This window comes from Pseudorca crassidens, chromosome 5, assembly GCF_039906515.1.
Source record: "Pseudorca crassidens isolate mPseCra1 chromosome 5, mPseCra1.hap1, whole genome shotgun sequence".
In the NCBI taxonomy this organism is placed as follows: Eukaryota; Metazoa; Chordata; class Mammalia; order Artiodactyla; family Delphinidae; genus Pseudorca; species Pseudorca crassidens.
In genome coordinates, this window is record NC_090300.1 from 57,339,728 (window position 1) to 57,365,518 (window position 25,791).

The 25,791-nt window shown below is 35.8% G+C and overlaps 1 protein-coding gene across 8 annotated transcripts in view; it reads left to right on the forward strand.

Moving 5' to 3' along the window:
- Positions 1-25,269, forward strand: part of NLGN1 (neuroligin 1) — an 889,492-nt gene extending 864,223 nt beyond the window's left edge. For 6 of the 8 annotated variants that reach the window (XM_067738068.1, XM_067738069.1, XM_067738067.1 and 3 more), the window contains 3 exons: positions 14,091-14,303; positions 17,548-18,337; positions 19,137-25,269. In XM_067738068.1, the coding sequence (XP_067594169.1) occupies positions 14,091-14,303; positions 17,548-18,337; positions 19,137-19,959 (1,826 nt within the window). In that variant the 3' untranslated portion in view covers positions 19,960-25,269. The remainder of the gene's footprint in view (positions 1-14,090; positions 14,304-17,547; positions 18,338-19,136) is intronic. The other 2 variants (XM_067738070.1, XM_067738073.1) reach the window with 1 other exon arrangement.
- Positions 25,270-25,791: the final 522 nt, after the last annotated feature.

Genomic DNA, 25,791 nt, shown 5'->3' on the forward strand with positions numbered 1-25,791 from the left:
CATATAGACACTACCAAATGTAAAACCGATAGCTAGTGGGAAGCAGCCGCATAGCACAGGGAGATCAGCTCCGTGCTTTGTGACCACCTAGAGGGGTGGGATAGGGTGGGAAGGAGGGAGACACAAGAGGAAAGAGATATGGGGATATATGTATATGTATAGCTGATTCACTTTGTTATAAAGCAGAAACTACCACATCACTGTAAAGCAATTATACGCCAATAAAGATGTTAAAAATAATAATAATAATAAAATAAAATAGGTAAACAACAAGGTCCTACTGTAGAGCACAGAGAACTATATTCAATAGACTGTAATAAACCATAATGGAAGAGAATATGAGAAAGAATATGTATATATATGTATAACTGGATCACTTTGCTGTACACCAGAAACTAACACAACATTGTAAATCAACTATACTTCAATTAAAAACAAAATTATCTCAGGAACAAAAAAAAAGAATCTGGTTTGGTCAATATTAGTATGAAATTAAGTAAATTGTTTTGTCAGCTTTTTTCATTGCCCAGACTTTATGTCCTGTTCTTCCCTTTTTATTTTCTGTGTCCTTCTCAGGGGTCAGCTAGTGTGGGATTGAGGAACACCACCTGTCTCCTTCCCACTCAGGTCCCAGCTCTGTGCAGTTGACTACTGCTGCTTGTTTTATAATTGTCAAAATTACTCAAATATCACTTGTCTTCTTTTTTTTCCTCTATTTCCTCCTACAGTCTAAGATATGTGTTAACAATTTTGCTAACCATTCTAAAATAATGAGCCATCAGCAAGTCAAGACAGAGCCTTTACTGAACCAAGTTCCTATGCCCAGTGCACAGTGAGGCCAAACAAATGGAAACGCTGAAGTTTGGAGCAGAGAAAGCTTTATTGCAGGGCCAAGCAAGGAGAACATGTGGCTCATGCTCAAAAAACTCAAATTCCCTGAAAAGTTTTTACAGGGAAAATTTAGGGTGAGGGCGGCAGGGTGTGTGACTTTCTTCTGATTGGTTGGTGATGAGGTAACAGGGCGGTGCTCCAGGAATCTTGGGCTCAGCCTTAAGTTACCATCCTCCACCTGAGTGTGGGCCTTAGTTCCTGCAGAAGAACTCAAAGTGTTATATATATTCTTTAAGCAAGAATCAGGATACCGCTTTAATCGCTGCACTACTGTTTCTTGACTGCTCGTCCTTTGCTTCTGCATTCCCTCACTTCCCTGATTAGCAACTGTTGAATCTGCCCTTTGGAACTCAGGGAAGGTCTCAGAGGCTGAATGAAGCCTGTTTCCTACGAACAGGAAACAGGCGACAGGGAAAGAATTTGTTCCAGGGAAGACCCTGGGTTTCACAATGTCTTCTACTTAATCAACATCATAGTATTTTGGTTCACAAAACTGTTCTCGTTACAATAAACCCAATTAAATGTTTGACTTGAAATTCTAAGGCACTACCTGCAGTGAATACAAACATGTCCTTTACCCTTAGTGGGATTCCTTAAATGGGCTTATATCATAGCAAATACCCTTACTACCTGAATAAGACTTAGAGGGCAACATAGGTATTTTCAATTGCCTCACCAGCTGCAGTCTGTAGAACAATTAAAAAACCTCTGTGGTAAATTTAACCTTGTTGTGTGTATCTATATCTATATATATATATTCAACTATTTTATAATTTTCAAACATTTTTTAATCTTTTTGAAATTTGTATTGATTTTCAATAAAAATGGAATAATGGCTTATTTTTTTAATAAGTGATAAAGAAAATGTCCAATTTAGTTGATTAAAGCCAAAGCATTTTTACCCAACATACACTAAGCCCTCCTGTGCACCAAAAACATTATCTCCTTTAATAATGATAACTGTGCAGGGTAGAACTGTGATTGTTAACACTGTCTACTAGGAAATAGTCTCAGAGGAGCTAACAAAAGTGCTCACACTGTAACTTTCTCATACACCCAAGTTGTCCTACTACGTCCGGGTGCTCTTTTCACAACACCAGCTACTGAGAAAAGCTCAAATGCCTTTCAAATTCTGTGTCCCTGGGCAATAATCTGGGCCAATATTTTGGGCCAGCCTGCTGGTCCATGTGTTCTCTTCTTTCATGTAGGCCTTACCCAGTACTGTCCTATTTTTCTCCCTTTAAAATTACTGCTACCCACTTTATGTCTAGGAGCATTTTCCCCAGAGATTGGCTGCTTGAGAGGGTTTGCTCCTAAATTTCACTCTGCTGCTGCCATCAAAGAAATACACACAGACCTCTTTCATTTGGAAAGTTTAGTTGTTTGTCTCCATGTGGTAACAGAATTGTAATATATTAATGCCTGTTCAGCAAACAGGTATAGCATGGCCATTTGGGGCAGATATAGTGGAACACCCAATCCAGAAAAGATAAAGATGGGCAAATTATGAATACAAATTATAATTTACAAAGTACACACACACATTGCAATGGAGTGCATGAGAGAGACCAAAATATATGTTAGATGGTTAGATATTTACAAAAATTTTTATAGTCCTTATTGTTCCTAAGGCAATATAGCATAGCTCTAAATTACATAGTTCGTGAAAATTTTTCTTTATATGGCAACCACTGTGGGTCCCTCATTGTAAAGTAAAGTATGCATTTAAATTGCTAGACGCATTCCTGCATAATCAAAACAGTTAGAAATGAACAATGTGATTTCTTTTCTCTCAGTAGGCCTTTTAAAAGGGAGACTTCTCTTTTTTCACTTCTTTGTGAGAACAGGTTATTCGGAAAGCACAGAACAGGTTATTCGGAAGCACAGGTTATTCGGAAAACAGGTTATTCGGAAAAATTTTTTCAATTTTGGTACAGGTTTGTTGTCCAGATTCAAATAGACAAGAAGTACACAATAGCCTAATTCAGTGGATGTTGGATAAGCTTTTCTTGACATGCAGACCAAGAAGTGTGAACATTAACAACCTTAGGTTGGGGTGGAGAATAGAGGAGAAGGTGTTGGAGCTGGGGCTGGGGATGACTTTTTCCCCAGCATCTTGAGCCCTTCTTGTAATGGAAATAGCATGCATAACTCAGGGCTAAGCAAATCATGGCCTTTTCCTCTCTATTACTATCTATATTCAGAAGAAATTGGTTAAAATAAATATTTTAGTCCTGTTTGGGGGAAGGAATCACAAAATGTTAAAATTAAATTATAATATAGAAGGATCAATCTCACCTACTGACCTTGAAAATATTGAAAATACTGAGAATTTGGGGACTTAGAAATATCTACAGGTGTTTTCTTTCCAGGTATCTGTTAGCAGTCACCTTCTTTCCCATTGTATTCCTTCATGTTCAGCTACCAGGAATAAAAGCCTTGGCCAGTAACTCAATTTGCTTTTCCCAAAGATGGGTCATTAAAAAGCAAACTATCTCACAAGACACGAATAAAAAAATGCACCAAAATATAAAAGTTTAGAAATACCACCAAGTTATATGATATTAAGATAGCAGCCTCATTTTACAGCAGTTTTTTTCCAGAGTATACATACAAAAAGGAAATTATTTTGACTTTATCTTTTGTCACTTTCCAAGAAGAATTTGGACAGTAGCTCTCAAGAGAACACAACAGCAAGGAAGCTAGGTAGGGATGATGGGTAATTAAATGGTGCTGTGTGTTCTTTTTCCCTACACAGACCCCAAGTTATCCAATTTGAGGAATTTTAAGCCATCATATTTTAAACAATCTTGACTCAAAAATATAAAGGGAAACTATCCAATTATGTATTAATATGAGGGTTTTCCCATACCTTTTTTTTTTTTTTTTTGGCCGTGCCACGCTGAATGAGGGATCTTAGTTCCCCCACTAGGGATCAAACCCAGGCCCTCAGCAGTGAAAGCATGGAATCCTAACCACTGGACTGCCAGGGAATTCCCAGTGAGAGTTTTATTTGGGTATAACAGTGTCCCCCATCAGAACAGAGTATTTTTCAAAAGTGAGTTTGTGGACAGAAAAAAAGGAATCTTGTTTGCTGGAAGATTGAAGGTTGAGTGACTAGTTAGAAGGATTTTATGGGTCTAAGAAGAAAAGAGGAGGATCCAGACTAAGTCAGTAACATGAGTAGAAGACAGAAGACACAAACATAATGCAGAGGAAGAACTGACTTGACTTGGCAACTAAGAAGATAGGGAGAGTTAGCCCGTGGGATTTCCAAGTGTATTTTTAGCCAGAGAAGTTGAGCTACTATTCCCACAGTTTTAAATTCAGTTATGTTAAAGGTGCAAAATTCTTAATGAGCTAATTTGCTGATCCGTATTCCCAAGTCCCTAGAAGGATGCCTCACTACTATTCAAAGTCTCATGTCTGCAAGGCTGGCTTTTTACTAGTCATTATGGTCTCTTGAAGTGCTTTATCAATTTGACTCAAGGAGTCAACCACAATCATCTGTATCCAGACAACAGCATTGATAAGCACAAAAGATTTCTTTTCTACTCTGTATATCATGAATTACATACTGTAGAATCTAAAATGTATATATATTCTATTTAACACATTTAGAAATTAAACACAATAAACATAGACATTCAAATCTCCCCCCTCCCAAAGAAAAGAAAGTATAGAATCCCTGATATCTTAAGCTTCTGACATTCTAGATGTCATCTCAAATGTAAACATTCTGCATTTTTCCTAATCCCAGGTTTCTCCTTGAATATGTTTAGATATTTTTTTCTACTAAGAAACACGATTCTTTCCTTTCGTTTTACATTCTAAAGGTGTTGCCTATATGGTTGTATTGTAAGAGATTTGAATACAGATTGGGTCAACCACTAAGTTGCAAGGCTCCTGCCAGACAATTTAACTTAGTTCTTCCCACACTCCTTAGGGTCTGCCTATCAGAGAGCTATCTGAGTTCATTGTGCATCAGTAACCCAAGCCAATACCTTGGTCACAGTGATTCTTTACTTTTTTTCCCCTTTCCCAATTTATTTTAGGCATAAACTGATTTTTCTACTCCAAGGGCCTGTGGACTTATGATCAATTACGTGGTTTCTCAGTAATACCTAGAAAGTAATCCTAGTTGCTAAATCAGGTAATCATCAAATTGAAGCCAAATCTGCTCAGCAAATTAATCAGATCAGTAGTAGTTCCATGTAGGTAGGTACAACAATATTTGGAGATTTTTAAAAAATAGAAGGAAGTTTTAGGTGGGAGGAATGACATTAAGTAAATTATATTTGAACACATAGTTGAATGGTAAATGTAGTGGATACATGAGCCAGTGACATCATCCTTGACAAAACTGTAATTTTGAATTTTGTTAAGTTTGCCTTAAATTTAAAAGTAATAATTTTTTCATGGTCTTGTAGTCATGAGTCAAGTAAGTTAAAGAGTTGAATACAAATGTAAAGTTACAGCTAGAGTGATCTGAAACGATTCTGCTGTTAAGGACATGACAGCTGAGTCGATATTAAAAAGAACTTTAAATGAATACTTCATTCAATAGCAAGGTATAACGAATACTGCCAATGCACATAAGTTGGACAATTAGCAAACTGTGGCTCTTTCAAGGTAGCAATTTATTTAACTTTCTTCATTTTGTGCCCTTAGCTGAGCCACAAAGTTTTGTTTGGATATAGAACCAAAAATCAAAGAATTCATACAAGCATATAATATCACTTTAACAAGTCTAAAGAGATACGATTTTATTAGTTGGCTGGCCTTAATAAAGCACATGGTTACCTTTTTTTTTTTTCTTTCTTTCTTTTTTTGCGGTACGCGGGCCTCTCACTGTTGTGGCCTCTCCTGTTGCGGAGCACAGGCTCCGGACGCGCAGGCTCAGCGGCCATGGCTCACGGGCCTAGTCGCTCCGCGGCATGTGGGATCTTCCCAGACCGGGGCACGAACCCGTGTCCCCTGCATCAGCAGGCGGACTCTCAACCACTGCGCCACCAGGGAAGCCCTGCCTCAGTTAATCTTAAAACTCTTATTTTGCAAAGAGGCAATTTTAGGCTCCTGATAACATTTGGAAGCTTCAAAATACCAATTGAAGTACGTATTACATTCAGTTTTTGGAAATTTTAGAGCTATGGTTGCCCAATTCAGTTTCAAGAAAAGTAAGTTTGGGGATTTCAAAAGCTTCCCATAATGGCCACTGATATTCTAAATCACCTTTAGTTAGGTTGGTCCATTAGTTAGAAAGGTACGTGAGGAAGGACCATAGTTTTTGGGGTTTCTTTTATTTTTTATTTAATATTATTTTCATTTTTTTTTCCACACACACACTGTATTTTATTCTTACAAGAGATAAATAAACTGACACCAAGCATTGTAAATGGATGACCACAACAAAAGCAAAAATGATTGCAATTACCAAACACGAAACACTCATACTATGTCATAATATTGACATTCAGTACAGTAATCCTCCACTGTAACAGCTCCTTTACTTTGCAGTGAAAATTGATTTGTATATTTTTTGCCTCTGTTGTCAATTGCATTATTATGAACTTTCATCAAATCTTTAACTGTGGTCATTTTTAAGTCTTTTGTCATTTACAGACAGTTCTGGGTGTACTCTGATGCTTTTGCAAATATTTTCCTATAAAAGGGTTTCATCTTCAAGGAATTCATGGAAAAGACTCTGACAAGTACAGGTTTCTGGTAACTGACTATACTGCTAAACTGAATGAATAAGCATTTTCAGAACTCTAATGGAAAACTGATGAATTCATAAAAGTGCTAACAAAAGATCAAGATGAAAAAAAATTAATTACATGGGACTGAGTGAACTGATGAGGATGATTATAATTTTTGTGACTTTCTGTTTGAATAAAAGGACCATAGTTTTTTTTTTTTTTTTTTTTTTTTTGCGGTACGGGGGCCTCTCACTGTTGTGGCCTCTCCTGTTGCAGAGCACAGGCTCCGGACGCGCAGGCTCAGCGGCCATGGCTCACAGGCCCAGCCACTCCGTGGCATGTGGGATCTTCCCGGACCGGGGCATGAACCCGTGTCCCCTGCATCGGCAGGCAGACTCTCAACCACTGTGCCACCAGGGAACCCCAGGACCATAGTTTTTAAACATAAAACTGGTCAAAAGGTCCCTGTAAGTGGGGCATGCTCAAAATGTTTAGTTAACTGGGATCCCATTCCTCAGAGGTTTCAACCTAGAGTAAAAGAATCATTTTTCAAACAGCCTAAACAGCTCAAGCAACTCAAAGAGCTCAAACAGCCTGCAGGCCTAATACCAGCCAGTTGAAAAGGAACAGTCTAGTCCAGAGGGAGCCAAGCCGAAGTATGCTAAGTACAGCTTTAATGGAGCAGCCCAATTTGAAGGGAGTCAGGCTTAATAGTGCAGTGCCAATGGAACACCCCTATTATAAAAGGAATTGGGTCAAAAGCTGAACTGGCACAGTTCTAAAGAAACAGCCCCTGTTCCTGAAGGATGGGCAAAAAGCTAGGCGATTCTAGGATAAACAGCCAGCCCCGTTCCAAAAGGAATCCTGCCAAAGGTGAGCACAGTTCCAATTCAAAAAGCCCAATTTCAAAAATCAGGCATAAGTGCCAAACAAGTACTTGCATACAGAACAAAGTCGTAGCCAGAGAAGAAAGCCTTAAAATAGATCCCCAATAAGATAGACTCATCCACCAGAGGGCAGACAGCAGGAGCAAGAAGAATTACAATCCTGCCTGTGGAACAAAAACCACATTCACAGAAAGATAGGAAAAATGAAAAGGCAGAGGGCTATGTACTAGATGAAGGAACAAGATGAAACCCCAGAAAAACAACTAAATGAAGTGGAGATAGGAAATCTTCCAGAAAAAGAATTCAGAATAATGATAGTAAAGATGATCCAGGACCTCGGAAAAAGAATGGAGGCATATCGAGAAGATGCAGGAAATGTTTAACAAAGATGTAGAAGAATTAAAGAACAAACAAATGGAGATGAACAACACAATATCTGAAATGAAAAATACACTAAAAGGAATGAAGCAGAATAACTGAGGCAGAAGAACAGATAAGTGAACCTGGAAAACAGAATGGTGGAATTCACTGCTGCAGCACAGAATAAAGAAAAAAGGATGAAAAGAAATGAAGACATAGGCTGACATAGGAGACCTCTGGACAACATTAAATGCAACAACATTCACGTTATAGGGGTCCCAGAAGAAGAAGAGAGAGAGAAAGGACCCGAGAAAATATCTGAAAAGATTATAGTCAAAAACTTCCCTAACATGGGAAAGGAATAGCCACCTAAGTCCAGGAAGTGCAGAGTGTCCCATACAGGATAAACCCAAGAAGAAACATGCAGAGACACATAGTAATCAAATTGGCAAAAATTAAAGACAAAGAAAAATTATTGAAAGCAGCAATGGAAAAACGACAAATAACATACAAGGGAACTCCCATAAGGTTAACAGTTGATTTCTCACCAGAAAATCTATAAGCCAGAAGGGAGTGGCATGATATACTTAAAGTGATGAAAGGGAAGAAACTACAACCAAGATTACTCTACCCGGCGAGGATCTCATTCAGATTTGATGGAGAAAGCAAAAGTTTACAGACAAGCAAAAGCTAAGAGAATTCAGCACCACCAAACCAGCTCTACAACAAATGCTAAAGGAACTTCTCTAAGTGGGAAACACAAGAGAAGAAAAGGACCTACAAAAACAAACCCAAAACAATTAAGAAAATGGCCATAGGAACATACATATCAATAATTACCTTAAACATTAATGGATTAAATGCTCCAACCAAAAGACACAGGCTTGCTGAATGGATACAAAAATAAGACCCATATATATGCCGTTTACAAGAGACCCAGTTCAGACACAGGGACACATTAAGACTGAAAGTAAGGGGATGGAAAAAGATATTCCATGCAAATGGAAATCAAAAGAAAGCTGGAGTAGCTATACTCATATCAGATAAAATAGACTTTAAAATAAAGAATGTTACAAGAGACAAGGAAGGACACAACATAATGATCAAGGGATCAATCCAAGAAGAAGATATAACAATTATAAATATATATGCACCCAACATAGGAGCACCTCAAACATAAGGCAACTGCTAACAGCTATAAAAGAGGAAATCGCCAGTAACACAATAATAGTGGGGGACTTTAACACCTCACTCACACCAATGGACAGATCATCCAAACAGAAAATTAATAAGGAAACAGAAGCTTTAAATGACACAATAGACCAGATAGGTTTAACTGATATTTGTAGGACATTCCATCCAAAAACAGCAGATTACACTTTCTTCTCAAGTGCACACGAAACATTCTCCAGGATAGATCACATCTTGGGTCACAATTCAAGCCTCAGGAAATTTAAGAAAATTGAAATCATACCAAGCATCTTTTCTGACAACAATGCTATGATATTTGAAATGAATTACAGGGAAAAAAACATAAAAAACACAAACACAGGGAGGCTAAACAATACATTACTAAATAACGAAGGTATCACTGAAGAAATCAAAGAGGAAATCAGAAAATACCTAGAGACAAATGACAATGAAAACACAATGATCCAAAACCTACGGGATGCAGCAAAAGCAGTTCTAAGAGGGAAGTTTATAGCAATACAAGTCTACCTCAAGAAACAAGAAAAATCTCAAATAAACAGTCTAACCTTACATCTAAAGGAACTAGAGAAAGAAGAACAAACAAAACCCAAAACTAGCAGAAGGAAAGAAATCATAAAGATCAGAGCAGAAATAAATGAAATAGAAACAAAGAAAATAGCAAAGATCAATAAAACTAAAAGCTGGTTCTTTGAGAAATAAACAAAACTGATAAACCATTAGCCAGACTCATCAAGAAAAAGAGGGAGAGGACTCAAATCAATAAAATTAGAAATGAAAAAGAAGAAGTTACAACAGACACCACAGAAATACAAAGCATCCTAAGAGACTACTACAAGCAACTCTATGCCAATAAAATGGACAACCTGGAAGAAATGGACAAAGTCTTAGAGGAGTATAACCTTCCAAGACTGAACCAGGAAGAAATAGAAAATATGAACAGACCAATCACAAGTAATGAAATTGAAACTGTGATTAAAAATGTTCCAGCAAACAAAAGTCCAGGACCAGATGGCTTCTCAGGTGAATTCTATCAAACATTTAGAGAAGAATTAACACCCATCCTTCTCAAACTCTTCCAAAAATTTTCAGAGGAAGGAACACTCCCACATTCATTCTATGAGGCCACCATCACCCTGATACCAAAACCAGACAAAGATACTACAAAAAAAGAAAATTAGAGACCAATACCACAGATGAATATAGATGCAAAAATCCTCAACCAAATACTAGCAAACAGAATCCAACAACACATTAAAAGGATCATACACCATGATCAAGTGAGATTTATCCCAGGGATACAAGGATTCTTCAATATACACAAATCAATCAATGTGATACACCATATTAACAAATTGAAGAATAAAAACCATATGATCCTCTCAATAGATGCAGAAAAAGCTTTGACAAAATTCAACACCCGTTTATGATGAAAAAAAAAAAACCTCTCCAGAAAACAGGCATTGGGGGAACCTACCTCAACATAATAAAGGCCATATATGACAAACCCACAACAAACATCATTCCCAATGGTGAAAAACTGAAAGCATTTCCTCTAAGATCAGGAACAAGACAAGGAGGTCCACTCTCGCCACTATTATTCAACATAGTTTTAGAAGTCCTAGCCACAACAATCATAGAAGAAAAAGAAATAAAAGAAATCCAAATTGGAAAAGAAGAAGAAAAACTGTCACTGTTTGCAGATGACATGATACTATACATAGAGAATCCTAAAGATGCCACCAGAAAACTACTAGAGCTAATCAATGCATTTGGTAAAGTTGCAGGATACAAAATTAATGCACAGAAATCTCTTGCATTCCTATACACTAATGATGAAAAATCTGAAAGAGAAATTAGGGAAACACTCCCATTTACCACTGCAACAAAAAGAATAAAATACCTAGGAGTAAATCTACCTAGGGAGACAAAAGACCTGTATGCAGAAAACTATAAGACAATGTTGAAAGAAATTAAAGATGATACCAACAGATGGAGAGATATACCATGTTGTTGGATTGGAAGAATCAATGTTGTGAAAATGACTCTACTACCCAAAGCAATCTACAGATTCAATGCAATCCCTATCAAATTACCAATGGCATTTTTTACAAAACTAGAACAAAAAAATCTTAAAATTTTTATGAAGACACAAAAGTCCCCGAATAGCCAAAGCAGTCTTGAGGAAAAAAAGCGGAGCTGGAGAAATCAGACTCCCTGACTTCAGACTATACTACAAAGCTACAGTAATCAAGACAATATGGTACTGGCACAAAAACAGAAACATAGATCAATGGAACAAGATACAAAGCCCAGAGATAAATCCAGGCACCTGTGGTCAACTAATCTATGACAAAGGAGGCAAGGATATATAATGGAGAAAAGACAGTCTCTTCAATAAGTGGTGCTGGGAAAACTGGACAGCTACCTGTAAAAGAATGAAATTAGAACACTCCCTAACACCATACACAAAAATAAACTCAAAATGGATTAGAGACCTAAAGGTAAGACCGGACACTATAAAACTCTTAAGAGGAAAACATAGGAAGAACATAAATCACAGCAAGATCTTTTTAGATCCACCTCCTAGAGTAATGGAAATAGAAACAAAAATAAATGGGACCTAATAAAACTTCAAAGCTTTTGCACAGCAAAGGAAACCATAAGCAAGACGAACAGACAGCCCTCAGAATGAGAGAATATATTTGCAAATGAATCTACGGGCAAACAATTAATCTCCAAAATATATAAACAGCTCATGCAGCTCAATATTAAGAAAACAAACAATCCAATCCAAAAATGGGCAGAATATCTAAATAGACATTTCTCCAAAGAGGCCAAGTAGCACATGAAAAGCTGCTCAACATCACTAATTATTACAGAAATGCAAATCAAAAGTACAATGATGTATCACCTCACGCCAGTTAGAATGGGCATCATCAGAAAATCTGTGAACAACAAATGCTGGTGAGGGTGTGGAGAAAAGGAAACCCTCTTGCACTGTTGGTGGGAATGTAAATTGACACAGCCACTATGGAGGACAGTATGGAGATTCCTTAAAAAACTAAAAATAGAATTATCATATGACCCAGCAATCCCACTACTGGGCATATACCCAGAGAAAACCATAATTCAAAAAGACACATGCACCCCAGTGTTCACTGCAGCACTATTTACAATAGCCAGGTCATGGAAGCAAACTAAATGCCCATCGACAGACGAATGGATAAAGAAGTTGTGGTACATATATAGAATGGAATATTACTCTGCCACAAAAAGGAACGAAATTGGATCATTTGTAGAGACGTGGATGGATCTAGAGACTGTCATACAGAGTGAAGTAAGTCAGAAAGAGAAAAGCAAATATTGAATATTAACGCATATATGTGGAATCTAGAAAAAATGGCACAGATGAACCGGTTTGCAGGGCAGAAATTGAGACACAGATGTAGAGAACAAACGTACGGACACCAAGGAGGGAAAGCAGCAGGGGGGGGGGTGTGTGGGGGTGTGATGAATTGGGAGATTGGGATTGACATGTATATACTGATGTGTATAAAATGGATGACTAATAAAAACTACTGTATAAAAAAATAAAATTAAATTAAAAAAAAAAAAAACAGATCCCCAGTAAAACCTGGAGGACTTCAAAATGCAAATAGAGCAGACACTTTAGTGGAGAAAAACTTACTCTTCAATTCCAGGGCTGGCGAGTAAAGCAGTGAGTAACAACAGGCTCAATGAGGGTATCACACTTGTTTGCCACCAACCTGGAAGTCATCAAGGGTCTTCTCTTGATCCCCATGCAGGCTATCAAAAGGTTGACCTAAAACAAGTAGACTGCCAGCTATTTCTGCAGTAAAAATGGGTTTGTTTGGGATCAAGAGAGAATTGCTGTTTGGGTCTACAACCATGGCAAGCCACATGCAAGTCCCCTCACAGCAAGGAGAGGAGAACTTTTTTAAAAGGGGGAAAAGGAAGCTGGGAGGGCTGTAGTAAATAAAGAGTCCATTGGAGGAATTGAGAGTTTGAAGTAGAGTGGCTTTTCACTGGCTGAGTTGTGAGAGTCTCTCATTGGCTGAGTTCTTGCCAGGCAAGGAAAGTTTTTGTTCTTCCTGCTGAGCTCTGCTATTGTCATAGGGCATGAGCGCTTTCCTTTCTGACCTCCCAATTCTATTTTAATTGAGGTTTCTTTTCATTAATTTTAGACTGTTCTTCTCCTTTTTTCTTGAATTGCCTTTTCCACTCTATCAGTTTACATCTTTATAATGTCTCACCACCTCCATTCTTTCTATTATTCAACATATATTTCTTTTCATTATTAAATTCACTATAAAATGGAGCTTTGAGTACTGGAGAAATATGAATCTCAACTTTTCAAAAATCTTCAAATATTCTACACTGTTTTCTAGTTGAGCAGATCTCCTCAGTTTAGCATTTAGGGCGTTCTAAAATGTAACCTCAAATTACGTCAGGTACAGTGATTCTTAACCATGGGGCATCATCAATAAAAATGTGCATACACCTATATATGCAAAGAGTTGCGTATAATTTTATGCACGAGTCTTGGAAAAATACCCCTGCTCTATACCGTCATATCCTGCCACTCTGCCACACATACCTTAAATTCCAACCATATTAGACCATGAGCAACTTGAGGACTGACAGTATTTATGCAAAAACACATTCTCATACACCCCATGATACTATCCCAAATATCTCCACCAGGTAACTTGGCCCCTAGAATATCTCCCTTGAGGTCTTTCAGAATGTTTTCATTCTCTTTATCTGCCCCCTGTTACCTGTTACCTGGATAACTTGGGAACATCTGGGGAAGATAAATGTCATTTTTCAGATTTTAGTCTCTGCTATTCTTCCTAAAGTAAATTATGCTATTCTCGTGGGAAATAAATTTTTACTAAAGAACTTGGATTGTACTCATCTTGATGAACACAGGCTTCAATTTTATTTAAATTTGATGTCTATCTGATTCATGTCAACTCAAAAGCGTGTTCTTTGATGTCTTTTTATTTCTGTTTTCCAGGTTTCTTGAGCACAGGGGATCAGGCTGCAAAAGGAAACTATGGACTCCTTGATCTCATACAGGCTTTAAGATGGACTAGTGAGAATATTGGATTCTTTGGTGGTGACCCCTTAAGAATCACTGTTTTTGGATCTGGTGCTGGGGGTTCATGTGTCAATCTGCTGACTTTATCCCATTATTCTGAAGGTAACCGTTGGAGCAATTCAACCAAAGGTATTATGCAGGTTGCAAATTTTGACAAATTTGGTGTCTGCATGCCACGACCATCAGTAGTATGTGATGCTCTGTATATATTTCTCTGTTTAAACTGTTAGGTTGAACTCAATAACTGTTTACAACTTTGTTTCTTCAGCTTCTCTATGCATGTTTAAATTTTTGTCAAACTCTTTTGTCTCCTGTGGAGCTTGGTATGGATGCCCTTTCAAACACACTTCAGAATAATTAACATTACACTACTTTCCTCTCCTCCAAAGGGTGATTTTGGGGAAAATCAAAGATGTTCACAGTTCTGTTATCTCTGTTTATTCAGTAATCAAAATCAAAGACAAGGGTTTTTTTATTTTTTTTAATGCAAGGCTTGTATATAATCTATTTTCTAGATAGTAGATGTTTTAAACCCTTTACTAGTATGAAGATAATACGGAGGCAGTTGTAAGCTAGTTTGTCTGGAAACGTGATTTTCACTTGTTGTCTGAGTAGAGAATGGAGTTTGATTATTTTGCATGCGTGATCCAAAATTGTCAAAGCATCAAGGTCGCTAGTAGAGCTTTTGATTAAAAAGAAAAATATGTTTGAATTTGTGCTTTTTCTATTTTCAACTCCAAAAGTGTTCATTTTTTTTCCCCTGAAGGCTGGCAAAGCAGCATGGAGCACTGAGGGTGCTTAAATCCATGAAATATTGTTCTTGTCTCCATTTTCTGGCCTTGACATCCGTTTTCCAAAATGCCTGCCCAAGGCTTATCATGCTGGTCTTGATGGAATCCCATTTTACCATGAGTTTAGTCACCCATTCTTAAAGCATTATTAACTTGAAATATCCACAAAAGTATACACTGTCAATTGTAATTCATGAAGCTTCTTAATTTGTAAGACTGAGTTTTATGATATGAGCAACAGACATAGAATATTTGGTTTTGGTATCAAAGACACATTAATGTGGAATTTCAAAATAACAGTCATTAAATGAGTTTGTATATTTGGAGGATCATATATTATTATTGACTTAATTTATAGACATAGTTTATGTAACATCTCATTTGTATTAGTAGAGTTCTGAACCGAGATGACAAAATGACACATGTGTGAGAACTCTTTCAATTGTATAGAGATTTTGGTCTGTAGTGAAATGACTTATTTTGAAATAACAAACTTCGTTGCTGTTGTTTTTCTTAATTGAACAGACTAGACTGTTCTAGCCTGAGGACTATACTAACGCCAATACTTATCTAGGATAACATTGGACAATCTGTTCAGACTTCTTAGGATCATTTGGTCTCAAATGCTCTTTGTGCTGATTTTTTCTAAAACTTTTTCTAAATGTAAAAGTGAACATGGGCACCAAAGCCATTTTCAGCCAGTATAACACTAGCATTGCATAAAGAGATGAATCAATTAGTTCATCAGCTAGCATTGCTATTCATCAACTCATAATGTGGTAAACAGTGGCAAATGGCTATGCAAACAATTGAAAATATAGCATTCCATCACACTCTTCAAGGAAATCTGTCCATGCCTGGCTAGATAAATGGACTTACGTTTGATCTAGTCATAAGTTTATCTCTATTAGCAAAGCTGCCTGAATTGACCAGGAGATGCCCAGAAGAGGTCTTGAAATCATCAGGCTAATTTTATCTCCATTGCAGACATAGACTTTAAGGTCTGGGAACTTCCCAGAGCTGCAACAATGCTCAAGCCTGTATCTATCAGGAGTCAACCACACATAACAAGCACTCTCGCTGACAACAGAATATGTGGTTTTTCCCAGTATCATCTAGATGGCATATTTCAGACTATATCAAATGTGATGTGTATTGTCCTTAAAACCTTTTTTGGTATATTTAATTAATGTCATTAAGTCCCTAAAATGGGAAAGAATCTTATAGAAGTCTTATTTTAGCTATAAAGTTTTTAAGGAGTACAATATTTCTCTGAGCAAATGTTGACAAACACATAGCCTATATAATTTTTTTAAATTATTTGTATTTATATTATTTGCTCTGGCAAACTTTGCTCTAGCAAACTGAAAATATGTTCATAAAGATGTCAGAAACCAAAACAAATTTAAATTAGTATTGTTTGACTTTTTGAATTTTTTATAATTATCTAGAAACATATTACAGACATTTTGAATACATATATGTGTTTGGAGAAAAAATGAAAACTTTGCTTCTAATTCAGTCATTACTTTAACACCTCTGTGAAAGAGTTCTTACACATTAACACATATGAATGATTGAGCATGTGTTTGAATAACTGAACTACAAAGCTGTATTTGGAAATTGACAATAAATGTAATTTCTTAAATAAAATAAATTATATTTTAAAACAAGAATTTTATTAGAGAATACCTTAATAAGTAAAGTTCATTTATAAATTTGAATGGTATGCAGCTCTTATCAAGCTGCATATGGGACCATGATTTATAATTCTTAAATGTAATTAAGTGAAATGCAGTGGACCATGTACTTTTCATCTTTTATGATAAAATAAAGCAGTGCACATTCAACAGTGGAGAAACTTAAATCACCCCTCCACTAAATCCTTCTGCTGATGGCTTTTTCTTTAACCTAGTGAAGATACTTCAAATGTTATAACTTCTTCTGAAAGATGAATATTCAGCATACTATGTCTGACATAAAGAACTGGAAAGAGTATGTCTAAAGTAATATTCTGTTTCGTGTGCCTTTAGGGCCATCCCCAGGGTATTAGCAAATTCCCAGCCCCAGTAGTTATGTGAGGTCTGAACAATTTTTTTTCAGATAAAATCTGATTAAAACAAACACACAGAGCCATTTTGAAGAAAGATGCTTGCAGCCAAATTGGAGGAAATATACTCAAAAGACAATACAAAGTCTGATGATGAATTAAAGGGGAGAGAGTTAGCCGCATCTGGTTGGCTATGGTAACAGCATAGGTGTTTACATGCTGAGCAAATAAATACTTGGGCCAAGTATTTCCACACTCTCCTTCTCTCCTTGCTTACTGCTTTTTTGAGACATTGCACAATTTAGATCTCTTGATCCCAAAGTAGTTGCTACTCAAAGCAGATGACTAATGTCCACCTCTCGAATTCATTATACCCTGGGGATGACTTTATGTACCTTCTCTTAAGCAAAACTGTCTCTATCTCCCTGTTTCTTGAGTCATATCTGGGACATGTCTCAAATATCAGATTTTATTGTTTTACCACAGCATTATTCAAAGGTCATCTGAAACTCTTTGTTGTTTTTTCCTATAGGACTTTTTCAACGAGCAATAGCTCAAAGTGGAACTGCCCTTTCCAGCTGGGCTGTTAGTTTCCAACCTGCAAAATATGCTAGAATGTTGGCCACAAAAGTTGGTTGCAATGTTTCAGATACAGTAGAGTTAGTGGAATGCTTACAGAAGAAGCCTTACAAAGAACTTGTTGACCAAGATATTCAACCAGCACGATACCACATAGCCTTTGGACCTGTGATTGATGGTGATGTAATACCAGATGATCCTCAGATACTGATGGAGCAAGGAGAGTTTCTCAACTATGATATAATGTTAGGAGTTAACCAAGGGGAAGGGTTAAAATTTGTTGAAAATATAGTAGATAGCGATGACGGTATCTCCGCTAGTGATTTTGACTTTGCTGTTTCTAATTTTGTTGATAACTTATATGGATACCCTGAAGGCAAAGATGTTTTGAGAGAAACCATTAAATTCATGTATACTGACTGGGCTGACCGTCATAACCCTGAAACCAGAAGGAAGACATTATTAGCTTTGTTTACGGACCATCAGTGGGTGGCACCAGCTGTAGCTACAGCAGATCTTCACTCAAACTTTGGTTCACCCACATATTTCTATGCCTTTTACCATCATTGCCAAACAGATCAGGTTCCAGCTTGGGCTGATGCAGCTCATGGTGATGAGGTTCCCTACGTACTAGGAATCCCCATGATTGGACCTACAGAGTTATTTCCTTGCAATTTCTCCAAAAATGATGTGATGCTGAGTGCAGTCGTAATGACATACTGGACAAATTTTGCTAAAACTGGGTATGTACCTAAGGAATGAAGTTTGCTATAATTTAATTAAAATATCCTCTTAAGCACTTAAAAAATACATATTTTGTGTCCAAATGATTTAATTTAATAGATTAATACCAACAATACATTAAGTTCCTTTATTCAAAATTTATATTTGTGGTGTTTCAAAAAAATCACTGCTTTATTCTTCCTTTGTAAAGTTTAAGACAGTCATACCTTTATTGCATTACTCAATAATTAAATTTATCTTGTTTTTTTAATTACACAGGACTTCTTATTATTGTTATTCAATAGTGACAAATATTTTATAAAGACTTTTCAATTTACAGTACTGTATGCCTTTTGATCCTCCCAACTACCTTGTGAGGTGAGCAGCTCAGATACTATAATCCCATTTTACAGAAAAGGGACGTTAGGCTACGAGAGCTTTACCTGGATATTCATATGTTTAGTGTACAGCAGCATCAGGACTCAAATCCTCACCTGCCAATTCCAAATGCCAAGTTTTTTCCAATGCTGTCTCTGCTAGCTTACCTATGAGACAACTCATATGTACATGAATTTTTAAATCTTTGGGTATATAGCAGCCCGTGGGTAGAGAGAACAAGAATGTGAGATTTCCTTATACTACATTATCATCCAACAACCTGCCTGAGCTGGGATTGATATTTCTAAATTGACCCAAGTTATGTTAAAACACAGTCTAAAGCCTGGCTGAGTTCACCCTCTTCAATTAGATGTTAAACCAGTATTGTTTTGATTTTTAAAAGAATAAAACAATTTTTTTCTCATAATTTCTCTTTTCTAGCGACCCAAATCAACCAGTCCCTCAAGACACAAAATTCATCCATACCAAACCCAACCGCTTTGAAGAAGTAGCATGGACCAGATATTCCCAGAAAGACCAACTTTATCTCCATATTGGATTAAAACCAAGAGTTAAAGAACATTACAGAGCCAATAAAGTAAACCTCTGGTTGGAGCTGGTACCTCATCTGCATAATCTCAATGACATTTCTCAGTATACCTCGACAACAACTAAAGTGCCATCAACTGACATCACTTTCAGACCTACGAGAAAAAATTCTGTATCTGTCACATCAGCCTTTCCCACTGCCAAGCAGGATGATCCCAAACAACAACCGAGTCCATTTTCAGTGGATCAAAGGGACTACTCAACAGAGCTGAGCGTCACTATTGCAGTTGGAGCATCACTGCTGTTTCTGAACATCCTGGCCTTTGCAGCCCTGTACTACAAAAAGGATAAGAGGAGACATGACGTTCACAGGAGATGCAGCCCTCAGCGCACGACTACGAATGATCTGACCCACGCACAAGAAGAGGAGATCATGTCCCTCCAAATGAAGCACACCGATTTGGATCATGAATGTGAGTCCATCCATCCACATGAGGTGGTTCTTCGGACCGCCTGCCCCCCAGATTACACACTAGCTATGAGGAGGTCACCTGATGATGTTCCCTTAATGACACCCAACACCATTACAATGATTCCCAACACTATACCAGGAATTCAACCCTTACACACATTCAATACATTTACCGGAGGACAGAACAATACTCTGCCCCATCCTCATCCCCACCCCCACTCACATTCAACAACCAGGGTATAGCCAGATAAGAGAAGCAAACTCTATTTTTTTGATGGATTGCAGTAAAAGATTACTGAAGATTCCTTGGCTTTCAACCTACAAGACGCTTACTATTTAAATAAGGAGGAATACTATGTGAATATACATATCAAGAACTTTGGGGGCTTTGAAAAACACATGAATTGTACATATATACACAAATCAACTTTAAAAATGAATTTCAATTGCTTGAAGCAATTGTTCTGAATGATACTTTTTCATTCACATTCAAGAATTAATTTTTTGAAGATTTATGTTACATGATGGAATTAGGCATGTGGAACACCAAACAGGAAAGAACTATGTCTGAAATATAAAATATAAAAAATTTAAAAAACAACCATGAATATGCACAAGGGACACACCAATGGAATGTCAGCTAATTTTCACCAGTTTTTATTTGGAGCTGTTTTATTGTGTAGACCATATTTACATATTTGGATAAGTACACAAAGCACCAATGCTGTTAATGGCCTTAGCGGAGGCTCATGCTGAAATTTGCCAGTAAAACAACGAAGTTTAAAGACTGGCAGGTACAACATTATCACATAAGTGCTGTCAGTATAAAGTTGTGGGGATAAAGGAAACTGGATATTTTTAGCACGATGTGCATGATAATTTATATGCTTGGTGGCTGTGCTGCTGATTAAGCTGTAATTAAAATTCTTCTCATCCCATTGGAGTTTTTAATAGAAGCTTCCTCCATCAATTGGCAGAACCTAAAGAAGATTTTAAGGGGCAAAAGTAATTACAATAAAATAATTCACAGTAGTTTTGATAATAGATGGAATTAGTTATGAAAGGTATTTGAAGAAACTATAGGTATAGTGGTGAATACTCGCTGATATGAATCCCAGAAAAAAAAATTCCTATATTTTTAATATTCTTTTCATTCCCATCTAAGTACTTCATGGAAATATAACCCTAATTGGACATGTGTTACAGGATCTATACTTTGCTGTGGTTTTTGTTACTCTGTATTTTGTTCCTTTTGGTAAGGTGAAGTGTGTCCAAAGAGTTACTTACTAGTCTTTTATGATACAAGGATGCCCCAAATTACCACTCTGATTACAGTTCTCAGTTCATTGATTTACTCATGTTGCATGACAAAATGTTTACTAATAATAACTCAATATAAAGTTATGTCCCTTCTCACGTCACTTATCTTTCTCGCTGAGGTTCATTCACTGGAATTTATTCACGCAATCTCAGTAGAGTGCAACGTAGATGCAAAACCTAAAAGGAGAGTCAACACCTGGAGGATTTTAGTCTTACACATGCGTGTGATTTTAAATGAATATTCTAAGACCACAGGAAACTCTTCATCCCCCTGTTGTTTACCAGTAACAGTATATCACAGACCTTTCCAAATGTTTGTATATGTAATCAGATGTACATTTGTATTAAAAAAAATTGAGATGGACTTAAAGAGCACATCCTGATAAATACTTTCTCTCTTACCTGTACTATATTTCTATTAGACTAAAGTTATGTGATTTTTTTTTACATTTTTTCAGATGACTAGCAATTTTGATAGTTTGTAAGATAATGCAAAGAACTTTCTCTGACAAACTAACTGCAGTAACAGAAACCTTTCTTTTCAGTTACTCTTTTTCAAGAATGAAAGCTTATTATACAAAAAAAAATTGTATACTACTTGATGGAAACAACTTTGTACATCTTGGCCATGTCACTGGTCATTGCGTGAAATAAAGATAATAATGACTATTAGTCCAATGCTAAGAGACATGATCTTTGCTCATTAAAGAGCTAAAATGTTTATTGCTGTTTTGTCTTTTTTTAAAAAAACAAGAACAACAGAAAAAGAAACATGACTGTCTCAGAGAGTCATTTTTCTAGACAAGTCAGGTTTTTGAAGACATATAGGTAACTTCTACAGAAAACACACCATGTATTTAAAGGCAAGTCTCATCTAAGATGAAACTGATGAAACTTTAATATTTTGAATTTTTAAGCCCAGGAACTCATGAAAAAAATACTAGCTTTGTATTTTTAAATACCTCTTATGTGAAAGTGGTGTGGAAATAAAATGTGCCAATTGTTTTCAGTTAGAAACACAGGTTCCAATTCTGATCATCAAGGAACAGGTCTATTGGAAATAAATGTGCAATATTCATGAAATAGGATAGCTAGGTTCACAATATAAGGGTGATTAAATTATCATAAAGTAGTGGTTAGAAAGTTATCCTTCTAAGAAAATTTTAAAGTGCTGAGCAAGACATTAAGCTAACACTAAAGATAAAAATCTTTTCTTTCAAGGAATTTGTTTACTTATAATTCCCCCTCCCAATTATTAACTATCAGTAAAATGTAGATATTGCTCCGTAACTTCAAATAAAAATCTGTTAGAAGCAAAAAGTCTTCAAAATCCAGAGCAGTCTACGTGCAGTTTTTGCCTGATTGGTTATGCTTTTAGACTGTGAACTGCCAATGTAAACAAATAAAAAGAATTGTTTTAACATCTGAAATATTGTTTAATCAGAAACTGTCTTTTACTGTATTGATTAAACAAAAGATAAAAACAGAAATAGAAATGACAACAAAATAAGATATAAATGAAATCTTTCACATGCATTACTTCACTTAGCAAAACCATTCTATTATATTTTAATGATGGCCATATTTATATCTATCTACCTATCTGTTGCTCTAAACTTATCTATTACTTGATCTACATAGCTATACCATAACAGACATCTATTTTATACTAATTTAGGGAAATGATTTAGGAAAACAAAGCATAGCCCTATTCTTTTTTTTAAAATTAATGTAGCATCAACTTTGTGGAAGATAAAGCAGCTCTAGGTTTTATTACTGTTTCAGGTCGTGATGAAGTCATTGTGAATGAGTGTTAGTTGCTAGATTTATAATTACAACAGCTAGTTTTCTGAATGTAAAATGATGTCCCACAATAAAAAGAACATTAAGAACTGTTTTTAAAGCTGAAACATAAATTTTAAATGCAAGAAATATTTTGAATATTGTTATGAAATTTTACCCAATATGTTTAAAGTATATTTATTTAGATGATAATTTTCTTTAGAAAAAGAGTTGCAAAATTGAAAGAATAGTCCTGTCATCACTTATTACTTCAGATTTTCCTGCCTCTGATGAAACTGCAAATAGTCAAGGCTGCTTACAGTTTATACAAACATTAAGCCAAAATTGACTTTATTTCATTGTCTTGCTAGTATACAAAATTCTTGCCAAATGTTTTCCAACAGATTAATGTTGTTTTAGAGGATGGCATTAGCAATATAAGAGTGACAGATCTCATAGTTTTAAATTTTTATTGAATATGTTGACTGTGAACAAAATCTAGTTGACTGCTACAGATATATCATGAGTTTCATTATTAACTTTAGGAAACTGGAAAGTCATTTGCTAAAGCATTAAAAATACCCAATTTGAATCTGGAGAGATCATGCTAATAGCTCAAAGTAGAAAATCTGAGTAAAGTATAGATTATTTCATTCTTCATTTCAAATTTAAAAGTTGACCATAATAATTCTTTAATTCAATTTTTTTATCTGTATAACATAAAAACAGCAACAAATTTTTTTAAAAAACAATCAACCATACGTAATACTAAAGAAGAAAACAAGGATGGCACTAATCTTCTTACAGAAAAGAAATACCAGAACTCAATTGTTTTATCTATAACATATTATTCTCAGTTATTTCACCTGTTGGCACACTTATACTGACACATGTTAATGTAATGAAAGGATTCAGAGAATGTGGTTTTGTGTTCCAGCTTTAAAGACACTACTACATAGAAATTACTGGGATTCTTTTCTTTGGCGAGTTTCACAGAAATATTTTCATAGGGCAAAATGATGAATGGAATTCTTAGGAAGCTGTCGAATATGGTGGCAGTCCTTTGATATTTGTTTTCTTCTGTGTTATTGGCTCAAAGTACTGGCCTTTCCCTTCATTTCTAGTAATTAGTTGTTATAGACTATCACTTTTTAATATGAGTGAAAATTAGATAATTTGGTTATACATGTGAAACATGCTCCCAAATAAATTCAATTAATGGGCACTTCCCTGACGAGATTTTGTTATCATTCATTTAATTATCTTGTCAAGCTTTTTGTTACAACAATTGTTTTGGCTTTTGAGTCCACAAACTAAGGAAATTTCTCCAACAGCCTTATACCTCTCCTGCACTTGATATAACAGCATACACTTCAAATTTCCATCAGAAGTCTCTAAAGAAATTTCCTACTGATGTGAAACATTTGGTAACAAACTTGATTATTTTTCATAAGCATTCTGATATTATTTTATTCTGGCACTTTGCTGTATTTGTATGCAGGCCAGAAACCAGTTTCATTTGAAAAGGGTTGTAGCATCTACAGACTAGAATAACCATGTGCAGGGCATAAGTGCCTTTCTTTCTAGGATTTTATTTATGAACATTACTGTCTTTTTTAAATCTGCAGATCCTAATAATTCAATTTAAAAGTTATAATAGGGTGACCATGTTATAAGTTAACAATAAGAAAATTTTATTTAGAAAGGTCTTTTCTTGCATTTACTTTGATTTTTGTATGTTATCAAATGGGTCCAAATGACTTCTGGAAAAGAGCAAGGTGAATTTTTGAAAAGCAACAGTTATTTAGGAATTTGATTTAATTGTACGTGTGGAAACTTAAATCTCTAGCAAACTTAAACTTTTTCTGCCAAATAAGTAATTTTAATGTAAAAGAAGTCTGAAGTTGTTAGGGACAATCAAATCAGACAGGTATATAATTTTATCTAGTCAACCATCATATATACCATGTGGTATATATAGCCTATGAACTATATAGTTTGTAGGATATTTATGATGGCCCTTTCAGACTCATATATTTCCAAATGACATTGTATACCTCCCTACATATGTATTAGTGTGATAGAATTTAGTCCTCTATGAAAAGTCAAGCCAAAGTGCTAGCAGTTTTGTGTTGAAATGAATGATGACAATTAGAGCTTTAAAGAAATTTGTAAAAGTACAGTAACAAAAAATCAGCAGATGAAATTAAAGCAGAGGAACTATTTTTGAATGCCGTTTCCAGAATTGATATCTATATTAGATGGTGTGTTTAAAAGGATTTTAGTGTTTTTGATTCATCCTTCTCTGCACTTGTATCATTTAGCAAATTAATGGGACATATGTCATGTTTTTTGTAACAAAAGGCCATTGGGTTGTCATGATTCAGTTTGTGTTTGGACATCCATGGATTTCATTAAAAACAGGTTTATTATCATGAATAAATATTGCCATGTTTTCCAAGTTGTGTTGACCATTTTTAAACTCAGAAATAATTTCATCTCTGTTTGACACACACACACACACAAAAACATTTCCAAGATAAATGTTCCCTTGCAACTCCTTTCTCTTGCCCACACATGTGCTGACAGTTCTGATTTCATGGAAACAGTATTTTATGGTCTGTTCACCTCTTGGTGAAGGCAGGGAAAGAATTTGGAGGGTAAAAAGTTTGGGAACTTGGATACAGTTGTTACACAGCTTGTCAGAAAAGAGAGAGGAAAGTGGGAGGAGGAAGAGAAAAATGAAAAAGGGAAGGACTGAGGAAAGAGGGAGAAAGAAAGGAAGAAAAACTTCTCAATTTTTAATTAATGACTTCTTGCCTCCAAATAGTTTTTTTTTTCTAAGCAGAGATATATGACAGTTACTCAAAAAGAGCACAAAGGGATTTAAATAAATCCCTTTAAACCATAATCTATTGTCCTTAGAGAAGAAGATTCATAATGTTTAGGAAGAGGCACAAAATTTAATCGTTG